We start from the raw sequence: 19,110 nt of genomic DNA on the forward strand, positions 1-19,110 counted from the left end.
AGTTTGGGACAGGGATAACTCCTGCCTGTGAACCAGAGTTTGGGACAGGGATAACTCCTGCCTGTGAACTAGAGTTTGGGACAGGGATAACTCCTGCCTGTGAACCAGAGTTTGGGACAGGGATAACTCCTGCCTGTGAACCAGAGTTTGGGTGGCACAGGGATAACTCCTGCCTGTGAACCAGAGTTTGGGTGGCACAGGGATAACTCCTGCCTGTGAACCAGAGTTTGGGTGGCATGTTCCCAGTCCCACGTCAAGGACAGTGGCTCCAGGGTGCTTTGCCCACCTGCTGTGTCTCTCCTGCCCCAGAGGCTGCCCCAGCCCAGGAGGGGTTAACCTGCTCCTGGCTGCTCCCGGAGCCCCTCACACACCGGGCCTTACCTGTGCCCGTGACCCCGTGGTGCCCCCACGCCTCCCCGGCGGGGCTCAGGGCTCTGCCTTGCTCCGGGTAGAAGTGCACAGGGAACGAGGCGCGGCGGTGCCGGTGCCGGTGCCAATCCTGGTACCTGTCCCGGTCCCGGTGCCGATCCCGGTACCTGTCCCGGTCCCGGTCTCTGTCCCGGTACCTGTCCCGGTGCCGATCCCGGTACCTGTCCCGGTCCCGGTCTCTGTCCCGGTACCTGTCCCGGTGCCGATCTCTGTCCCGGTACCTGTCCCGGTCCCGGTACCTGTCCCGGTCCCGGTCTCGGTCCCGGTACCTGTCCCGGTCCCGGTACCTGTCCCGGTCCCGGTCTCGGTCCCGGTACCTGTCCCGGTGCCGGTGCCGGTGCCGCGGGCGGGGCTGCGCCAGGTGCGCTCGGCAGGGGGCGCTGCCTCACCTGCCCCGCCCTCAGGAGCCCCTCAGGACCCCCGGAGCCCCGGGCGGACCTGCGGGCACCGGGACCCCGCACGGCCCCGCTCCCGTGCGAGCCCCGGGCACCGGGACCCCGCACGGCACCGCTCCCGTGCGAGCCCCGGGCACCGGGACCCGGCACAGCACCGCTCCCGTGCGAGCCCCGGGCACCGGGACCCGGCACAGCACCGCTCCCGTGCGAGCCCCGGGCACCGGGACCCCCACGGCCCCGCTCCTGTGCGAGCCCCGGGCACCGGGACCCGCACAGCACCGCTCCCGTGCGAGCCCCGGGCACCGGAGCCCCGCACAGCACCGCTCCCGTGCGAGCCCCGGGCACCGGGACCCCGCACGGCTCAGGGAGGAGGACCCCGGCTGAGGCAGGAACTCCGGCTGAGGCAGGATCTCCGGCTCTGGTAGGATTCATGGCTCGGGTAGATCCCGGCTCAGGTAGAACCCGGCTCAGGTAGAACCCGGCTCAGGGAGGATTCCCAGCTCAGGTAGATCCCTGGCCCAGGTAGATCCCAGCTCAGGTAGATCCCTGACTCAGGCAGGACCCTGGCTCAGGTAGAACCTGGCTCAGGTAGATCCCTGGCTCAGGGAGGATTCTCAGCTCAGGTAGATCCTGGCTCAGGTAGATCCCAGCTCAGGTAAAACCCTGGCTCAGGTAGAACCTGGTTCAGGTAGATCCCTGACTCAGGGAGGATCCCAGCTCAGGTAGATCCTGGCTCAGGGAGGATCCCTGGCTCAGGGAGGATCCCTGGCTCAGGGAGGATCCCTGGCTCAGGTAGATCCCAGCTCAGGTAGAACCTGGCTCAGGGAGGATTCTCATCTCAGGTAGATCCCCATCTCAGGTAGATCCCATCTCAGGTAGATCCCGGCTCAGGTAGATCCCATCTCAGGTAGATCCCCATCTCAGGTAGATCCCGGCTCAGGTAGATCCCCAGCGTGGAGGAGCAGTGCTGGGGCCCTCAGGGCCATCCAAAGCGGGGTCCCAGCGCAGGTGAGGGCATTCCCCACCTGTGCAGGGCCCGCCTGGCTCTGCTCTCGTCTCCAGCCCCGTTCCAGCTCCCTCCTGGTGCCAGAGGCTGTTTTTGGCCCCTGTTCTGTGCAGAGCTGTGCGGAGTGCTGGTCCCTGTGTGAAATGTTGGTTTCTGTGTGAAAACAGAGGCGCTCTGGGTTTCCCCTCTCTGCGAGAGGCTCGCTCTGCCAAGGCTGATCCTGGGAGCTGTGAGAGGGATTTGTGGTCTGTGGTTTCTGACCTGTGGGGCTCAGGGGCAAGCACTGACATCTGTTTGCAGAGAATTGTATTTTCATAATTCCTACGAAGAACACGCTCTGCATTTGGCTCATAATTTCAGTTTATTATCAAAATGTTTTGATCAGATGACAGAAAGCTAAAAGGACATAGGTTTTTAAATAGACCTATTGTAGCAGTCATCTGAGGCATCTGGTACTTGGTTTGGAAATGTCTTTGCTTTGATAAACAAAGCAGTAAGTTCCTTTGCAATCTGCATGAGGATGTTTAATACATATCATTGCAGATTTAAAGCCTTTTACCCTCTTACTTAAAGCTCCTTCAGACTCTCGCAATCAGCCGTGCAGCTTTCCTGATGTGAGGACTGACATTGATCAGAACACGTACAAGTTATGTGCAGGATCAGAGCCTAAGCACTGACAGTCAGCCTGAAAACTCCAATGTTTGTGTCCTCCATTGGAGAACTCATTTTGTAGGCTTTATCTTATTGCCCATACCATGCTTTAGTCCAATTTCCCAGTTCTATGCAGCCACTGATAAAATGTGTTACAATACTTCAAGTCAAAAGTGTAGCTCGAGATTTAAATATAAAAACTATGATTTATACATTACTAGAAACTTTAAAAAAGAGCGACTTTAGAGAAAGCAAGATAAAGCTTAGAAAATGCTGAAAGGGTCTTTGATCTTACAGATTATTGGTACAGAAATTAATAAATTACCAATTTCAGTTGGGCTGGAAAGCTGTAAATTAACTGTTGTAAATAAGGACTTCAGGTAATACACGCTGGAGTAATTAGTGAGAAGTTACTTAAGTACAGCAGGTCTTTGGACTCCTCTTGTATAAATGGTTTCAAGTAAAACTGAAAACATTTGGTAGAACAGATTTGCCGTAACGGCAGAGGGTACAAAGTCTGACACTGCGAAATAAGCTGTCGTCTCTGTGTCGTGTTATGATGGCTAAAATGTGTGTTACTGAGTCCTTCCCTCCTCCCCTGACCAGAAATCTGCATTTCCCAAGCGGGGGGATGATGTGTTACACATAATTTAAATGGAACCCCAGAGGCGCCGGCCGTGGCTGCAGTGCAGGTGAGGTGTGGCTGTGTCCTGCCAGGTGGCACTGCCAGGTGAGCTCGCTCCTGGGGCTCTGGGGAGAGGCAGCCCAGCGCTGCCTGCGGTGCTGGACGGGGGATCTGGGGTTGCATGTTACCAGGGATTGCAGCCGAGCCTCCAGCATGTCCCGCTCAGCTTTCCTCCCTCCTCCCTTCTCCCAACCAATGCAAAGGTCTCTTTTCCTGGAAAGCTCCTCGAGGTGTGAGGTTTGCAGGCCATCACCAAACGCGGCACTTCTTGGCAGGATCCATGCTGTCTCTCGTGGTGCACGAAAAGGCTTCTGAAAACTCCGGGGAGTTCTGCAGTGAGCCCAGGACCCTTTAAAACAAAGCAACAGGCTGTCATTGCTGCCCGCCGTGGCTGGAAACAAGCATGGCCCGTGTTTTGTAACTCGTTTTCTTGGGTCACCTCGCCGTATGCGGGGAACGCCCTGCTGCTGAGCTCGGACTGTTGCTTCATTCCACCTCAAGGGCTGGCTGTGTTTTCTTCTTCGGTTTGTCTTGCCCCTGTTGCAACCCCAAAAAAACAGGACCTGTCCCCTCCTCATGGCTGGCTCTCCCAAGCCAGTTCTTTCACCTAGAACAGATTTCTTGCCTGTCAGTGGTTTTCACTGAGGGTTTTTTCAGCTACGTTTTGCTGACAAGTTTCTTGGTGAAGGGAAAACAAGACCCTGAGGTCAAGGGCTGTGGTGGTAACTTGTCAGTGAATGTTCATTTACATTTTTACACCAACCAAGTTTTAACTGAGATCATGCTGCTCCTCTGGGCGTTCTGCACAGATTTTCCAGTGAATGACTTTCTGGCAAAAAGTCTCGTACAAACAATGGCTTTCAACTCAACATGGGAGGTGAGTATGAGGCCATTCCAGCTTAAGCTGATTTTATATGTGTAATTGTGAACATGTGTGAATAGATCTGCTAAGACTCACTTGTTCCTTCAGGACTGGGAATACAGCAGCACATACCTATGCAGGGAAACAGGTCAAACACAGATACTGATGGACATTGATTGTGGCCCAGAAGTTCTTTAAAGAACTGTTTCTTTGGGTAATTAATGATTATTCAGAGAATTATGTTCATCATTAGAACCAGGGTGTGCCCACAGAAGTTGAGGTGAAGTTCAGCACTGACACCTGCAATACTTCAATTGTTCTAGAAGGCCAAAAGTGACTCCCTGGTCTTGGGAGACAACAGTGGAACAGGAGATGGCACAGAAAAAGGGTAATCAAAAACCTCATGCATTTTGGTGATCTAGCTGTGTTTCACTGCTCCAATGAACAAGGATTGTTAAAATGGGATGTCTGCAATTAAAAATTTCTATGAGGAGCTGCCTGTCCTACTTGTAAGGAGAAGCAGCCCACAGTCAGTGTAGCAGGTGTTGCACTCCCCACATAATAATAAAAACAGGCACCTTGGGAGCCTTTGTGACACTTGTGTAGTATGTTATTAGGTGTTAATTTTGGGGGTATGCCTCATGAAATGTTTTCTATTTTAGAGCTCTTAGGGAGCCTCATCCTGTAAGTGACTGCCCATTCTAAGAATGTTGTCTGGTTTCTCATGAACACTTGTACCTTTGCATATAAAGTTTATAGCCTGTCCTACGGAGGTACAGACAGCACAGCACGGTGTAACATATCCAGGGTACACACAAACACAGCTTGCTGCGCTGAGATGTTGAACTAGTCAGCTTCAAAGGCCTTGTACCTCATCCAAATCAGATGTGCTGAGGCTCTGGAGAGCCTCTGGAGCCTCATTAGCACTGAGAGCAGACAGGAATGACTGTGGGAGCTGGTGCACAACCCACCCGCACCGAAACCAGGGAGAGCAGTGAGGGAACAGTCCCTGCTTTCACTACATAGCTGAGTGTGTAGGATAAACAAGATTTGGTGAAAAGCCGTTGGAAGAAAGATACTGGGATTAATGTAGAGGATTGTATCAGCACAGAGCTTGGCTGCTGTGGACATGGAGCCTGGAGATGGCTCAGCCTTCCAGCAGATGCTGTGATGGCTGCACTACACTGATACCGTGGCATTGGACCAAACAGGTTTAGTAGAGCACATTGTTACTCTGGTGATGAATAGGCTGCTCTGACTTCAGATAAAAAGAAAAGATCCTAGTCTGGTTCAAAGGCATGCACCCTGAGCAGCCACACTTCCTGCATGGCTCTACTGAATTGAGCCCAGCTGATCTTGGGAAGGCTGGCTGAGCACACCAGACACAAAATGCACATCTGCTATCGTACCACAGCACACGGGCTCGCTAAGAGTGAGGGGCAGTGATCTCCCATTGATTCTGCCCGTGGCTTCAGTGGAGGGGGAACGTTTATCTGTGCTGTTGGTGTACAAGAGCCCTCTCAGGAGCTACTGTGGGAGCCAGGGACTTGTGGATGAGCCCTGGATTCCAGACACAGCCACTGGGACTCTGCAGCAACAGTCACACAGTGACAGCCAGGTGATGCTCTGTGTGTCCTGTGGTGGAGACTGTTCAAATCTGCTCCGCAGTGTGGAGTTGGATCTTCTCAAGGATGAGACAACAATCTCACATCCTTCCTTTGCCTGTGGAGCTGCCTGGGATGGGCTTTGCCTGTTTGGGCAGTGTTGAGCTGGAAGGGCCAGGGACAACCCAGCCTGTCTGTCACCTCCCAAGCAGCCCCGTGTGCTCTCCCTGTGGATGTGTGTGTGTCAGAGCTCTGCCTGTGGATGTGTGTGTGTCAGAGCTGTGCCTGTGGATGTGTGCGTGTCACAGCTCTGCCTGTGGATGTGTGTGTGTGTGTCAGAGCTCTGCCTGTGGATGTGTGTGTGTCAGAGCTGTGCCTGTGGATGTGTGTGTGTCAGAGCTGTGCCTGTGGATGTGTGTGTGTGTCAGAGCTGTGCCTGTAGATGTGTGTATGTCAGAGCTCTGCCTGTGGATGTGTGTGTGTCAGAGCTGTGCCTGTGGATGTGTGTGTGTGTCAGAGCTGTGCCTGTGAATGTGTGTGTGTCACAGCTCTGCCTGTGGATGTGTGTGTGTGTCAGAGCTGTGCCTGTAGATGTGTGTATGTCAGAGCTGTGCCTGTGGATGTGTGTGTGTGTCAGAGCTGTGCCTGTGGATGTGTGTGTGTGTCAGAGCTGTGCCTGTGGATGTGTGTGTGTCAGAGCTGTGCCTGTGGATGTGTGTGTGTCAGAGCTGTGCCTGTAGATGTATGTGTGTCAGAGCTCTGCCTGTGGATGTGTGTGTGTCAGAGCTGTGCCTGTAGATGTGTGTGTGTGTCAGAGCTGTGCCTGTGGATGTGTGTGTGTCAGAGCTCTGCCTGTGGATGTGTGTGTATGTCAGAGCTCTGCCTGTGGATGTGTGTGTGTCAGAGCTGTGCCTGTGGATGTGTGTGTGTGTCAGAGCTGTGCCTGTGGATGTGTGTGTGTGTCAGAGCTGTGCCTGTGGATGTGTGTGTGTGTCAGAGCTGTGCCTGTGGATGTGTGTGTGTGTCAGAGCTGTGCCTGTAGATGTGTGTGTGTGTCAGAGCTGTGCCTGTGGATGTGTGTGTGTCAGAGCTGTGCCTGTGGATGTGTGTGTGTGTCAGAGCTCTGCCTGTGGATGTGTGTATGTCAGAGCTCTGCCTGTGGATGTGTGTGTGTGTCAGAGCTCTGCCTGTGGATGTGTGTGTGTGTCAGAGCTCTGCCTGTGGATGTGTGTGTGTGTCAGAGCTGTGCCTGTGGATGTGTGTGTGTGTCACAGCTCTGCCTGTGGATGTGTGTGTGTGTCAGAGCTGTGCCTGTAGATGTGTGTGTGTCAGAGCTCTGCCTGTGGATGTGTGCATGTCACAGCTCTGCCTGTGGATGTGTGTGTGTGTCAGAGCTGTGCCTGTGGATGTGTGCGTGTCACAGCTCTGCCTGTGGATGTGTGTGTGTGTCAGAGCTGTGCCTGTGGATGTGTGTGTGTGTCAGAGCTCTGCCTGTGGATGTGTGTGTGTGTCAGAGCTGTGCCTGTGGATGTGTGTGTGTGTGTCAGAGCTGTGCCTGTGGATGTGTGCGTGTCACAGCTCTGCCTGTGGATGTGTGCATGTCACAGCTCTCCCTGTGGATGTGTGTGTGTCAGAGCTGCCCTGGGAAGGGCAGGGTGACCTCAGCTCCCCCACAAACCACCGTGTGTCAGAGGTGTGACACCTCGGCTCTGCACGGGGCTTGCTGCCTCTGCTGACCTGAATTTGCCTGGGCTGTGCACGTCTGTCTTGATGGAGTTCACTGCATATTCTGGTCTGTACGTTCCACACCACACCTGCACAGGTAACAGAGAAAAGCATCGTTAGCCTAAGATTTTATAGCAAGAGACCTGCTGTCATTTAACTGTGAAACACCGAATGTTCATGAGAACAAATCCCACATTAGACCATAGAGACAAAGGGGGGTATTTTGTTAAAAAAAGCACATCACTGTCCTCAGACAAAGGCACTTGGGCACAAGGCACTTTCTACCAGGCTTACAAGTGGCTGAATTGATTTCTTTAGGGAAGATAAAAATCACCTACAAGACTTCATTTTCACTGCCTTGCAATGAACACTGCTCAGCTCTGCCAGCTCTCAGTTAGCCCACGGCAGTGAGCCTGTTCTGACTTGCTGTTAAACTGTAATGTCAAGAGGTTTTCAAAGCCCTTAGGCAAGAAGTAAAGGATACCTGTGCGAAGTTCAGAAAAAACAGCTGTTTGTGGTTCATGTCGAGACCAGGAAGAAGTTTTTCTTTTCCGTGCTTTCTCACAAAGTTTTCATAGGCCTGTAGAATGAAGTGAGTAGAAATATCAAGCATTTTTCCAGTCAAAATAAAATGATTACAAGGAGGAACATGGATTCTTTGACATAATTAATCGTTTCCTGCCTTGGCCATCCATCCCACATGTGCCACCTTGAAGCAGAAGACAACAAGGCCATTTCTTAGTACTGTGCTATCAATTATCTAATGATGCGTTATGAACAAGAGATTTTTTTCCACTGTAGGTTTTTTGGGGTTTGGTTTTTTTAAATGTGAATTTCAGAAGGCTTTAAAGCCTTGCCATAGTAAGAACAGCTGCTTTCATGTTTCTTATGGAGACGTGTCAAACGATGTGCTGTTAGTGTATCATCACTGCTGAAAGATGCTGGAGAAATGTTCTGCCTGAAGTCAGTGCCAAAGTCACGCACGAGTAAAGCCAATCAACTGCCCAAGCGCAGCTGAGGAATGAGCAGATAGTGGGTCCATGGAAAAGGCTTTGGAAGTTTCCATGGATAACAGCTGAACGAGAGCCAGCAGTGCCACAGCACTGCAAAAAAGGCCAGTGTTGTACTGGGATGTGTAAACAGGAGTGGCTTATATGAAGTACATGAAGTAATCCTTCTACTCCACTCGGTGCTGGCTAGGGCTCAGCTGGAGTGCTCTGTCCAGTTTTGGGCACTGCCCTTCAAGAAAGATGTGGACCAACTGGAGAGAGTCCAGAAGAAAGCAGCAAGAATGAGCAGAGGTCCAGCAAACATGACCTATGAGGAAAGATCGAAAGAATTGGGTTTGTTTAGTCTAAAGGAGAGAAGTCTGGGCCTTGGAGCATGTAAGTCTTCAAATATGTGAAAGGTCACAGGAGAGAAAGGAGCAGATTGTTGTGTTTGCACTGTTGGAGGCAGAGCCACGGGCACTGGCAGTGCCACGAGGAGGCAGTGGGAATGCTCCTCTGGGAGGCTGGAAGGATGCAGAAGGGGTTGATTCTAACTGCATGGAGAGGGCGGTGGGATACCGACCTCTCAAGATTCCTTTTGGACCTTTTTTACTGTTTATATGATGTCATAATAATTTTTAATACTTCTGACCTAATTTTTCTGGCTACTCCCATTCCTTTCAGAAAGTGTATACCCTTTCATGGCTTTGTACTTTGCACAAATATTCTAGTTACCAAAGATCAGACTAATCTAATGAGCCTGATACCTCTTTTAGGCTTCCAAGTCATTCCTTAAACTCTCATTAATAATTGTCTTTGCCCTCAAACATGTCCATTTCCAGTGAGAGCTTGGAGAAGCGTGAGTTGGCCCATGCATCCCAGAGCTCTTTGCTGAGCAGTGACAGCTCTCAGTTGTCAAGTGCTGAGTATTTTGCCACAGAAGGTGTTCAGGGAAGGAGGATCACCTTGAGGCTTGCAGCCATCAGATTTGTGAATAACAAGGAAAGCTGCCAGAGAAGCTGACTTGCCACTCTCTCCCAGACCACGTCCACAAAAAGAACCTGTGCCTCTCTGTCCCTCTCAACAGCGGCCAGCCTAGGGAGTCCAGCAGCTGTTTGAGGAAGAGAAGGAAAGCAAAGCCAAAAAGCATCCAGCTCCCATGGAAGGCTTAGTGCAGAGAGTCCAGTGTCTTGGGATACCAGTACAGAGGGCCCAAGTCACCTGCACAAGATGAAAAGCAAAGTGTTTATGTTTATGGGTCAGAAGAAAGTCATTCTGCCCCTCCTTCCTGGCATGAAAAACCTGGTGAATGGACAGCCAGAGGCAGACAGCTGCTGGTATCAGCACTTGCTTTAGGTCATGGTCCAAGTGTGAGCCAGTGAATGTTTCCATTCCACACGTTCCTTATTCACAAAGGGGAAAAAAATTGAAAGAGTTCCCTAGGAACAGGTAATCTGTAACCTGACATGATTAACAGGATGAGAGAAATACCACAGCTGGCCAGTAGATTTAATCCAGGCCTTGATGGCACAGTAGGGCTGGTCCTGTCCCTAACACAGAAATTGTGTTTCTTCTTCCAGGGCTCTGAAACTGATTTTATTAGTCTCTGACAGTTTCCGCTAAAACAGAAAAATGGATATTTCTTACCTTGTATGCTTGTCTCACACCCCCATTATCAGCAATGTTTTCTCCTAGTGTGTTGATTCCACTCAGCTGTAAAAAATGGAAAGTATTGGTTTCTGAAAAAAAAGCTCATCCAGGACCTGTACCACCAAACTTTGTGCATTTTCCAGTTTCTAAAGGCAAGAATTACCTTAAAATCTGAAGGTTTAGCAGAAGATTATGTTAAAATCTCAAAAAAGTCTTTATGTCCCTTGTCTCAAAATCCATGTTTTGAGATACTATTATTTTTCTAATCCTCTTCCTTCCCCTCCAGGCAACTTTCTAGGCTCTGTATCTCTTACCCAGATTTTCTGCTACTTAGTCATTGCTCATTTATTCTTCTTTTCTCCTTGTCTTTAATCCTCAATTTCTTACCCCATTTCCAGTTAGAGGAAATGGACAGAATTTGTAGTCTATAGAACAAATTAAAATTCAAACTCCCAACTGCTGAAATTGTCTGTTAACAGACATCAGCAAACCTGCTAGAAGGTATTCTTCTGTACAGTAGGCAAGTTCAGTAGCTTCTTGGTAGCCAGATACATAGAAGATCTCTATTTAGCAGGTATTCCTAAGTCAGTCAAATAGCACCAAAGATCATGAAGCTTTGATAATGGGAAATCTCTAATTTTATTTTAAAATCCCTGTTTTAGCCTTTAGCCCAACATATTTATTAATGATAGTCAAAGTTTCAAAATCTAGAATCATCCTTTAATTGAATTTAATGTGTGAATAAAAGGGCACAATAATATGTTGAAATTCTCTTCTCTATTTTTACTGGCCTCTCTCTCACACGTCAACACGTGTCTTGGGAAAACCTCAGGGCTGGGGGTTTTATCTTTTCCCCATCCTGTGTGATGGAATATATTGTCAGGCTGTAAAAAGCCAGCCAGTGGAACTGAGAGAAATAACTGCTTGTGCCTTCCATGTATCACTGCAAGCAGTGGTGTCCCACCAAACCAGCCTGGGGAGCTCCACGAACAGCACCTACGTTCTGTCCACCTGCCAGGTCCCACGAGAAGTTCCCATACTGGTACACCATGCACTGGGACAGCTCCTTGAAATTCCGTGCTGATTCTTCAGTCCACCAGTCCACAAGGTCTCCATTCTCATTAAAATTCCTGCCTGGAACAGTATGTTAAACAGAATTATTTATACGAGAAAAGAGGCTTTGGTGCGGTGAGGAGGGGAGCAAGACTTTGGATTGTGCTTTTAGGAGAGCAATATACTGTAATGCCTCAGAAATCCAGACTTCATCTTACATATGGAAATTCATCTTGCTCTCACATGCTCCCTGGAAGGACTGGGCACTAAAGCAGCCCAACACGCTGTGTTTGACACAGAAGGACTGGGCACTAAAGCAGCCCAACACCCTGTGTTTGACACGGAAGGACTGGGCACTAAAGCAGCCCAACACGCTGTGTTTGACACAGAAGGACTGGGCACTAAAGCAGCCCAACACGCTGTGTTTGACACGGAAGGACTGGGCACTAAAGCAGCCCAACACGCTGTGTTTGACACAGAAGGACTGGGCACTAAAGCAGCCCAACACCCTGTGTTTGACACAGAAGGACTGGGCACTAAAGCAGCCCAACACGCTGTGTTTGACACGGAAGGACTGGGCACTAAAGCAGCCCAACACCCTGTGTTTGCCACGGAAGGACTGGGCACTAAAGCAGCCCAACACCCTGTGCACGGAGTGTTTTGGCACAGCAGCTCAGCGCCTCACCGTTGTCGTCGAAGCCGTGCGTGATCTCGTGCCCGATGACCATTCCTATGCCACCGTAATTCAGGGATTTGGGCTGGGAGGCACTGAAGAAAGGAGGCTGCAAAATGCCCGCAGGGAAGACTGAAAAAGAAGCCACAGCACAGTTAAGGCCCTGCCCCATTATCCTGCAGGTACAGTGAGGCCAAATCATATTTATGGGTTCAACCAAAACCAGCCTGTTCCCTCGAATCTCCTAGCAGCAACAAGTGGCTGACACGTGGGAATGCTGTGGGACTGGAGCAACAGAGCAGCAGTATCACTCCCCTCCTCAGACACTTCCAAAATCATGACCAGCTTCTGCTTTGTTACTCTTTTGCTCTGCAGGAAAAAGCAGGTTGTTCCAATTTACATCACTTAGCATTCAGAGACTTCAGTCTCATCATTGAGAAAACCTCACAACATTGTGAGTAGTGGGAGGGTGTCCCCCAAGAAGAATAGATTATTTCATCATTCCGTCACAAATCACTCTCAGAGACAGGAATTTATTCTTCCCTTGAAAATAAAGTAACTCCCACTAGAATCAATAAAAATAGGCCAAGCTGTCAATAAAAGAACTGGAACAAAGCAGTTCCATTTACCCACTTCTCTGCTCATTTTTGTAGGCTTCTTCTACACAACAACTCATTTAAAAAGAAACCATGTTGCAATCCTGATCTTTTTATAAAGTAAGAGTAATAAAATACTATAAAATATTCAGTTCCACTTAGTATCTCATGAAGGCCTTTTCCTGTGTCCCTGCTGCTGCTGCAGCCTGGGAAGGAGGTGGATGTAACTCTACACGACTAAAACAGACAGAAGGAATTGGGAGGCAATTCTCACACAGAAGAAGAAAGAAGATTGACACTTCTTGCATTGCAGTATAAATCCAGTTCAGTTCTAGGATTTTCTTTCAGGACGAGACAGCCATGGGAAAAGCAGCAAACAGGTCAGAAATCAGCCAGGTGGGCTGCGTGCGCAGGCTGCTGTCACAGCAGCCCCAGTGCAGAGCTGGTTTGTGTGGGGATGCCCCCTGTCTGTCCTGCTGTCAGGGGGTGAGGAGAGACCCCTGGAGCTGCTGCCCTGGAAGCTGTGCCCTGAGGGGCTCCCTCATGGGCTGGTGGATGGAGCACTGCAGGTCAGACCATGCCCAGATGGAGGGACACAGCTCCAGGTTCCTACACACCACGCACAGGACTGCTCTTCAGAGGGTGCTTTTAAAGTCTGGTTCTAAGCTAATTCAGACATCACTCTAAAGATCAGACTGCTTTAATTATCCTGTGCATGCCATAGTTAAAGGATGAGGTAAGAATTTATGACTCGCATTAACTGCCAGTCACCAGTTTCAGTCTTCCACATCATGATTCCTTTCCTACAAATTACTGAACAAAGCTATTTGAAACAAAGCCTTCTGGAAGGTTTTGTGTTAACTGTTCAGTCAAGAGAGAAATGCTCACATCAAGAAATAGTCTTGTTGCATTTCTGTGCAGAGCCCTGCAGGACAAGGATTTCCCATTTTTTTAGACTTGTTTTCAGGAATTACAGGTGGATCACAGTACCTCACTGATGGCCTAGAAAGGACACTGCAGTCTGTGACATTTGGATGACTAAAATTTAAGCACTATTTGCAGAATGGACGTGACAGAAATACCGAGAAGCATAATTAATATTGTGACATGTTTTGTGACTCTTGTGAGCCTTGTAGCACTGTGAAGGGAGCTGGGATCGCTCACAAGATGAGAAACCTTGAGGCCTCCATGTGGCTCTAATCTTTAGCCAGGGACAGGGGTTTTTATTTCCATGGATATTTTTGGGTAGGCAATCATTAGGAATCTTTATACTCAAATTTGTTATGTCAAGATCGTTTCACTTCCTGATTTTAAAAGTACATACATACATATATAAAGAATAGATAATCCAGGCATCAATAAATTGGTAAACCTTACCTATCTGATTCCTGCTTGCAGAGTAAAAAGCATTGACAACAGCAGCTCCACTTATCCACCTGGTAACACCAGAAGAATAAATGTTAGTATTACAATTGTTAATGGCAAAGTTAATGATTGCTAGAATAAGCTTAGAAACTTTGTAACAGAATCACAGAATAGTTGAAGTTGGAAGGTACCTTCTCCTGTGAAAACTGGATAAAAGACTAGACAGAGTATTATTAAATACTTACTCCTCTTTGTCCACCTTTTCTCTAAGCTTTTTCAACCTTTTCTTCTGGGTAAATACTAGATTTTGAATAATGTTTTCAAAGTATTCTTCTTCTTTGTAGTTCAACTAAAAAGAAAGGGAGGAGTTAGTGATGGTGTTACTGAGTGGGGATAAAAGATACATGGATCAGGAAAATCTAGTCTTGAGCATGATGAGCTCAGAACACATTTCTAAGAATATTTTTTGATCTACAATTACACCCTGGTTTGAAGAGCTCTGCTACACCACAGAGTTGATGTTGCAGCTGGATCCATGTTAGCAGCTGGGTACTTTTTCCAGAGCTCTTCATTCTCTCTTTCTAGACATACTTTGAGTGGAGTTCAGCAATTGTTGGTGTTGTCCTTAACCTCTGGGGCTGCCTGCTGCAAACCAGCAGTTTGGTGAGGAGCAGTTCCACCTCAAAGCAGGAGTCAGCTCCGTCCTGTGCCAGTGCCAGTGAACGCTGCACTGAGCACCGCTGGCTCCATCCGTGCCCTCACACAGTCCCAGCAGAGCGGGCACGTGTCCCTGGAATGCCACCTGAGCCTGTCACACCTGGTGTCACCTCCCGAGCCCTGCAGGCTGGCTGGGCACGCCTCCTGCTTCCCCTGCAGCTGGGCACACGGCTCACTGGGGCACGGAAAGCAAAGACCCTTTGCTTCTCTGAAACCCCGTTTCTCATCCTCCTGCCATTGTGCAAACTCACCTCCTGGTACTCGCTGTTGAGCTTGTCGTTGTCTGTCACGATCTCATCGGGATAACCAATCCTCTCTCTAATTGCTGTTGCCTAGGGACAAGGGAATTTGATATCCATAGTAAATCCAGCCATGTTTTTAAATAATATATTATATAAGAAAGGCAACATGGAAGCCACTGCAGAAACCGCAGGATGTTAATTATATATAGATTTTGTTTAAATTTTTCATTCACTGAAAGCACAAGTTTATGAGTTTTATCCTGTTCCACCTAATAGCTGGTCAAATCACCAGAAATCATTCCTTCTCATTTTCAGTATTGTTTTCCTGTAGATATTCATTATCCAGCTCCTTAATCACTGATTTGCCTGAAAGGTCCTAATCGTGTATACAGATTTTTCCTATTTTGTGTGCCTATCTCCCTTTCCTTGGAATCCTAAACTGCTGTGCCTATGTGAGCATAACTCTAAAAGTGTTTGTATTTTAATATAGTGATAGAACTTACTGCTTATCTTTTGTCAGGACAGACAACTGAAATACTGATTTTTATAGAGCTACACATTACCAATATTCCAGACAGCACTTACTTTTTGTTCTGCTCTCTTTTTGGTCACTGCATCCATCCAGGGAAGTTCATCTAAGGTTTTTATAAAAACATCACGTATATCTGCAATCATTTCTTCAACCTGGAAAAAACATCAGAATGTTACAAACCCACAGAGTAAGATGGTGGGCAATGCAGGTCAGTCATTCAGGTTACCAAAACCTGACAGACATTGCCCCGCTGGATGTTGTGAATCTGAGGGAATCATTGTGGTCATGCCAACCCCAAAAACGGGTTGTTTCACACCAGGACTGCAGTGGTGATCACAGTCAACTAAGGCTTCACTTCAGGTCCATCTTCAGGCAGTTTCTGTGCGGCTGAAGGTGAACAGAAATAACAATTGCCCCTGTGCCCAGCGGTGGCAGGATGTGCACTGGTGTCACTCTCAAAGCGCAGCAGTGGCTGCTGGTGCCCGCGAGTGCTGCTCCTGGGATGTGAGGATTGGCTCCTGCACAGCTGCCCATGGCCCTGCCCATGGCAGGCAGGGGCTTTCCCAAAAACCTGCATTTTTACACCTTTGTAATAACCGTCACCAACGCTTCAATAAAAAATAAAAACCAAACCCGCTTTGGTGACGCCGCAGTGAAAAGTGCACCCAAAGCCGTGCCAGGGAGCGCACGGCGGTGACGAAGGGCACTTTGGTGGCATGAGGGGCTGAGGGCTTTACCACGTGTTTGCTGTCCCCAGCAAAGGCCTCCTCCACGTAGAGCCGGCCCACGGCGCTCTCCATGTTCCCGTTGACGTAGTTGGCGCAGCGGCGCCACGCGGCAGTCTCGGAGCTGGTGCCATAAAGGGCCTGTGGGACACACGGCAGGGCAAGGGGCTGTCAGAGCAGCTTCCTCTGCCTCCTGCACACACGGGCCCCATGAACCTGCCTGGGGCACCTCCCTGCACATCTGTGCTCCATGTCCTGCCTGGGGCACCTCCCTGCACATCCCTGCTCTGTGAACCTGCCTGGGGCACCTCCCTGCACATCCCTGCTCTGTGAACCTTCCTGGGGCACCTCCCTGCACATCCCTGCTCCGTGAACCTTCCTGGGGCACCTCCCTGCACATCCGTGCTCCATGTCCTACCTGGGGCACCTCCCTGCACATCCCTGCTCTGTGAACCTGCCTGGGGCACCTCCCTGCACATCCCTGCTTCATGTCCTACCTGGGGCACCTCCCTGCACATCCCTGCTCTGTGAACCTGCCTGGGGCACCTCCCTGCACATCCCTGCTCTGTGAACCTTCCTGGGGCACCTCCCTGCACATCCCTGCTCTGTGAACCTGCCTGGGGCACCTCCCTGCACATCCCTGCTCTGTGAACCTGCCTGGGGCACCTCCCTGCACATCCCTGCTTCATGTCCTCCCTGGGGCACCTCGCTGGATCTCTCTAACAGGAGGATAGCTGGAAAAGCTCCTACAGAGGGACAAATTCTGCTGTGGAAGTACAAAGAGCTTCCATGTCCAGTTGCTGAGATTGCTCAGCATTATCTTAAAAGCACTGAATTATCAGCAGGATCAAGTGACTGAAAAGCAAGACTGGGGCCATAATGTTTGCCAATATATTCCTTTGGATGATTAAGAGTTTCTAACGAGTCAGTCAGAACTGTGATCCCTTGCAAATAAATGTGACTGTTCTGATACTAAAATGGGGATTAATTTAGATTCAGAAAAACAAGAGACCAGGTACCAGAGCAGTGCTTTCAAATCCACTCAGCTATCAGGGCATAAATCCCATAAATTATAGATACACTCCAGCAGAGGCTCAGCAAACACATCTGGCTTTTGTATGCGAAATCCCAAATACATTAAATATTTATATACTACACCTACATCAAAAAGCTTTCTTTTGTGCCTCATAAAAGGCATCATTAAATCTTAGGGAGAGATGAATTTCTGCACCTTACGGAAAGCATTCCTCGTGTCCTTGTAGTCCCGGCTGAGGCTGTTGACAAGATCCATCACAAACCGCCAGGCCATGTAATTCTGAAGGTCTCTGTTTAACCAAACAACGATAATAAGCTGGCGATGTTTTGAGGCTTTTTAAGTTTTCTGGGAAGAAAATGCAAATGCCATACTGAACACGCCTACCTGGAAGAGTATTTTACGAGAATAGACCTGAGCTTGAGAAGGTAGTCAGGGTCATAAACAATGACATGTTCCGTGTTGTCAACGTTGATTTGCACAGTTGACATGATGGCATTTATGAATTCTGACCAGCTGAACACCTGGAAAATCAATATGCATTATGATATGGTTCAGTCATCAACAGTTTAAAGATATTTGCATGACACATCTGCTCTGCCTTTCGTTTCCCTAATATTTGCACTACTTATAAATGGGGTAATTGTAACACTAGCTTGCCTGAGATCATTTATAGCTCTAAATCATTGTTAACATAGGGCAGTATTTGGCAGAAAGGGTAGAGAAATTGCTTTGATTTCAAACTAACACTTTTTTTTTTAAATTTTTAAAGTTTCTGTTCTGCCTATTACTTTTAAAAGTGTTGGTGATTTTTCCCTGCCTGTATCTTTGGAAAGGTTCATTGGAAGAGGTAATGTCTTCCATCAGACAAGTGGAAGTAGCTGAGGAGAGAGGATAAGCTTTCAGGAACAGTCACTGCAGGTCTGGGAGAAAAGCAGCAAACTTCAGGCTAATCTTGGGAATAATTGCTATTCTATCCTTAGACGTTACAACACTACCAACTCCCATCAAGTGTCTTTTGAGCATTTTGCAATAAATTTAAATTAGTGCTGATCTGCAGCACCCCCCAGGAACTAATAATAACCAGGGCAATGCCATTCTGTGACAGGAGTTGTTGTTTTCTGACAGGATGACTGTAATGGTAACCAACTACACCTGTGGGAGACGGTGAATTATGAAACCAATTAAAGCAGGCAGGAGGGAACTGTCAGAGAATTAAAGTCAATAAAATTGCAGTGAATATGAAAAAGTGCCAGGAATAACAGTGTTTCATTGCACCTTACTGGCCTCAGAAACCTCAATAAAAGCCATGAGAATAAAAACTGCCCGTGTTCAGGACGACGCTGTGCTCCTGAGGAGACAGAGCAGTGTTAGCAAAGCTTGGGCTGGTTCTCATGAGTGAAAGGCTGCCCTGCACAAACAGCACAGGGCTCAGGCTGGGAGCAGAGCTGACACCTCCCCGGGGAGCTGCAGTGGGAGGGATGTGGAGAGCTGTCCTGCCCACGGGCCTGACAGCCTGGCTCCTTTCTGCTTGCCTTGGGAGCAATAATTACAGAGGCAATGCTGGACAAACTGCATTTTTGTTCTGAATCTGCAGCCTTGGATAAACAGAGTGGGGCCACTAAACATCCCTGAAGCAGCTGGTGGCTACAGGCTGGACTTCTGTCCTGAACCCATGAGGGCAAGGAACAGACCAGAGAATCACAGAATGGTTTGGGCTGGAAGGATCTCAGAGATCATCTATTTCCAACCCCCTGCCATGGGCAGAGACACCTCCCACTGGAAATGTTTTCCTTTGTACTTTTCTGTCTTTTATGTTGACACAAACGGGAAGCTGTGCCTTCAGGTTAGGAGTAGCAGTGGGTGCAGGATGTGCATAGGGTTCAGTGCCATCAGAGGAGCAGGTAAGACTGTGCACGTCAGGGATCCTGCTCAATTGCAAATGTCATGTCTTTACCAGAAAAAAAATCCAGGCTTCATTGTTTAATCCCATCAGTGACAAATGAGAGGTTAAAATACCAAGTTATTGATCACCCACCTTATTATTGATCTCCAGTGAGAAGTTGTTTTGGAGTTGTGCCAAGGTCATTTTATTGTACAGAAGAAGTGGATCGTTTCTGTCTTCAGATTTTGTTGTTGCCTGTCAGAGTTAATCAGGAGAAAATCACTGAGTACATT

General features: G+C 48.7%; 1 protein-coding gene across 2 annotated transcripts in view; it reads right to left on the reverse strand.

Moving 5' to 3' along the window:
- Window positions 1–2,172: 2,172 nt before the first annotated feature.
- MME (membrane metalloendopeptidase) overlaps window positions 2,173–19,110 on the reverse strand; it is a 32,398-nt gene continuing 15,460 nt past the window's right edge. For both annotated transcript variants that reach the window (XM_077785764.1, XM_077785765.1), the window contains exons 10-23: window positions 18,971–19,072; window positions 17,320–17,456; window positions 17,131–17,224; window positions 15,912–16,040; window positions 15,228–15,326; window positions 14,652–14,732; window positions 13,929–14,032; window positions 13,696–13,754; window positions 11,735–11,854; window positions 10,997–11,130; window positions 9,994–10,059; window positions 7,842–7,937; window positions 7,370–7,446; window positions 2,173–3,515 (exon numbers count right to left, since the gene is read on the reverse strand). In XM_077785764.1, coding sequence (XP_077641890.1) covers window positions 3,416–3,515; window positions 7,370–7,446; window positions 7,842–7,937; window positions 9,994–10,059; window positions 10,997–11,130; window positions 11,735–11,854; window positions 13,696–13,754; window positions 13,929–14,032; window positions 14,652–14,732; window positions 15,228–15,326; window positions 15,912–16,040; window positions 17,131–17,224; window positions 17,320–17,456; window positions 18,971–19,072 — 1,398 coding nt within the window. In that variant the 3' untranslated portion in view covers window positions 2,173–3,415. The remainder of the gene's footprint in view (window positions 3,516–7,369; window positions 7,447–7,841; window positions 7,938–9,993; window positions 10,060–10,996; window positions 11,131–11,734; window positions 11,855–13,695; window positions 13,755–13,928; window positions 14,033–14,651; window positions 14,733–15,227; window positions 15,327–15,911; window positions 16,041–17,130; window positions 17,225–17,319; window positions 17,457–18,970; window positions 19,073–19,110) is intronic.

Source organism: Lonchura striata, chromosome 10 (assembly GCF_046129695.1).
Source record: "Lonchura striata isolate bLonStr1 chromosome 10, bLonStr1.mat, whole genome shotgun sequence".
Classification (NCBI taxonomy): domain Eukaryota; kingdom Metazoa; phylum Chordata; class Aves; order Passeriformes; family Estrildidae; genus Lonchura; species Lonchura striata.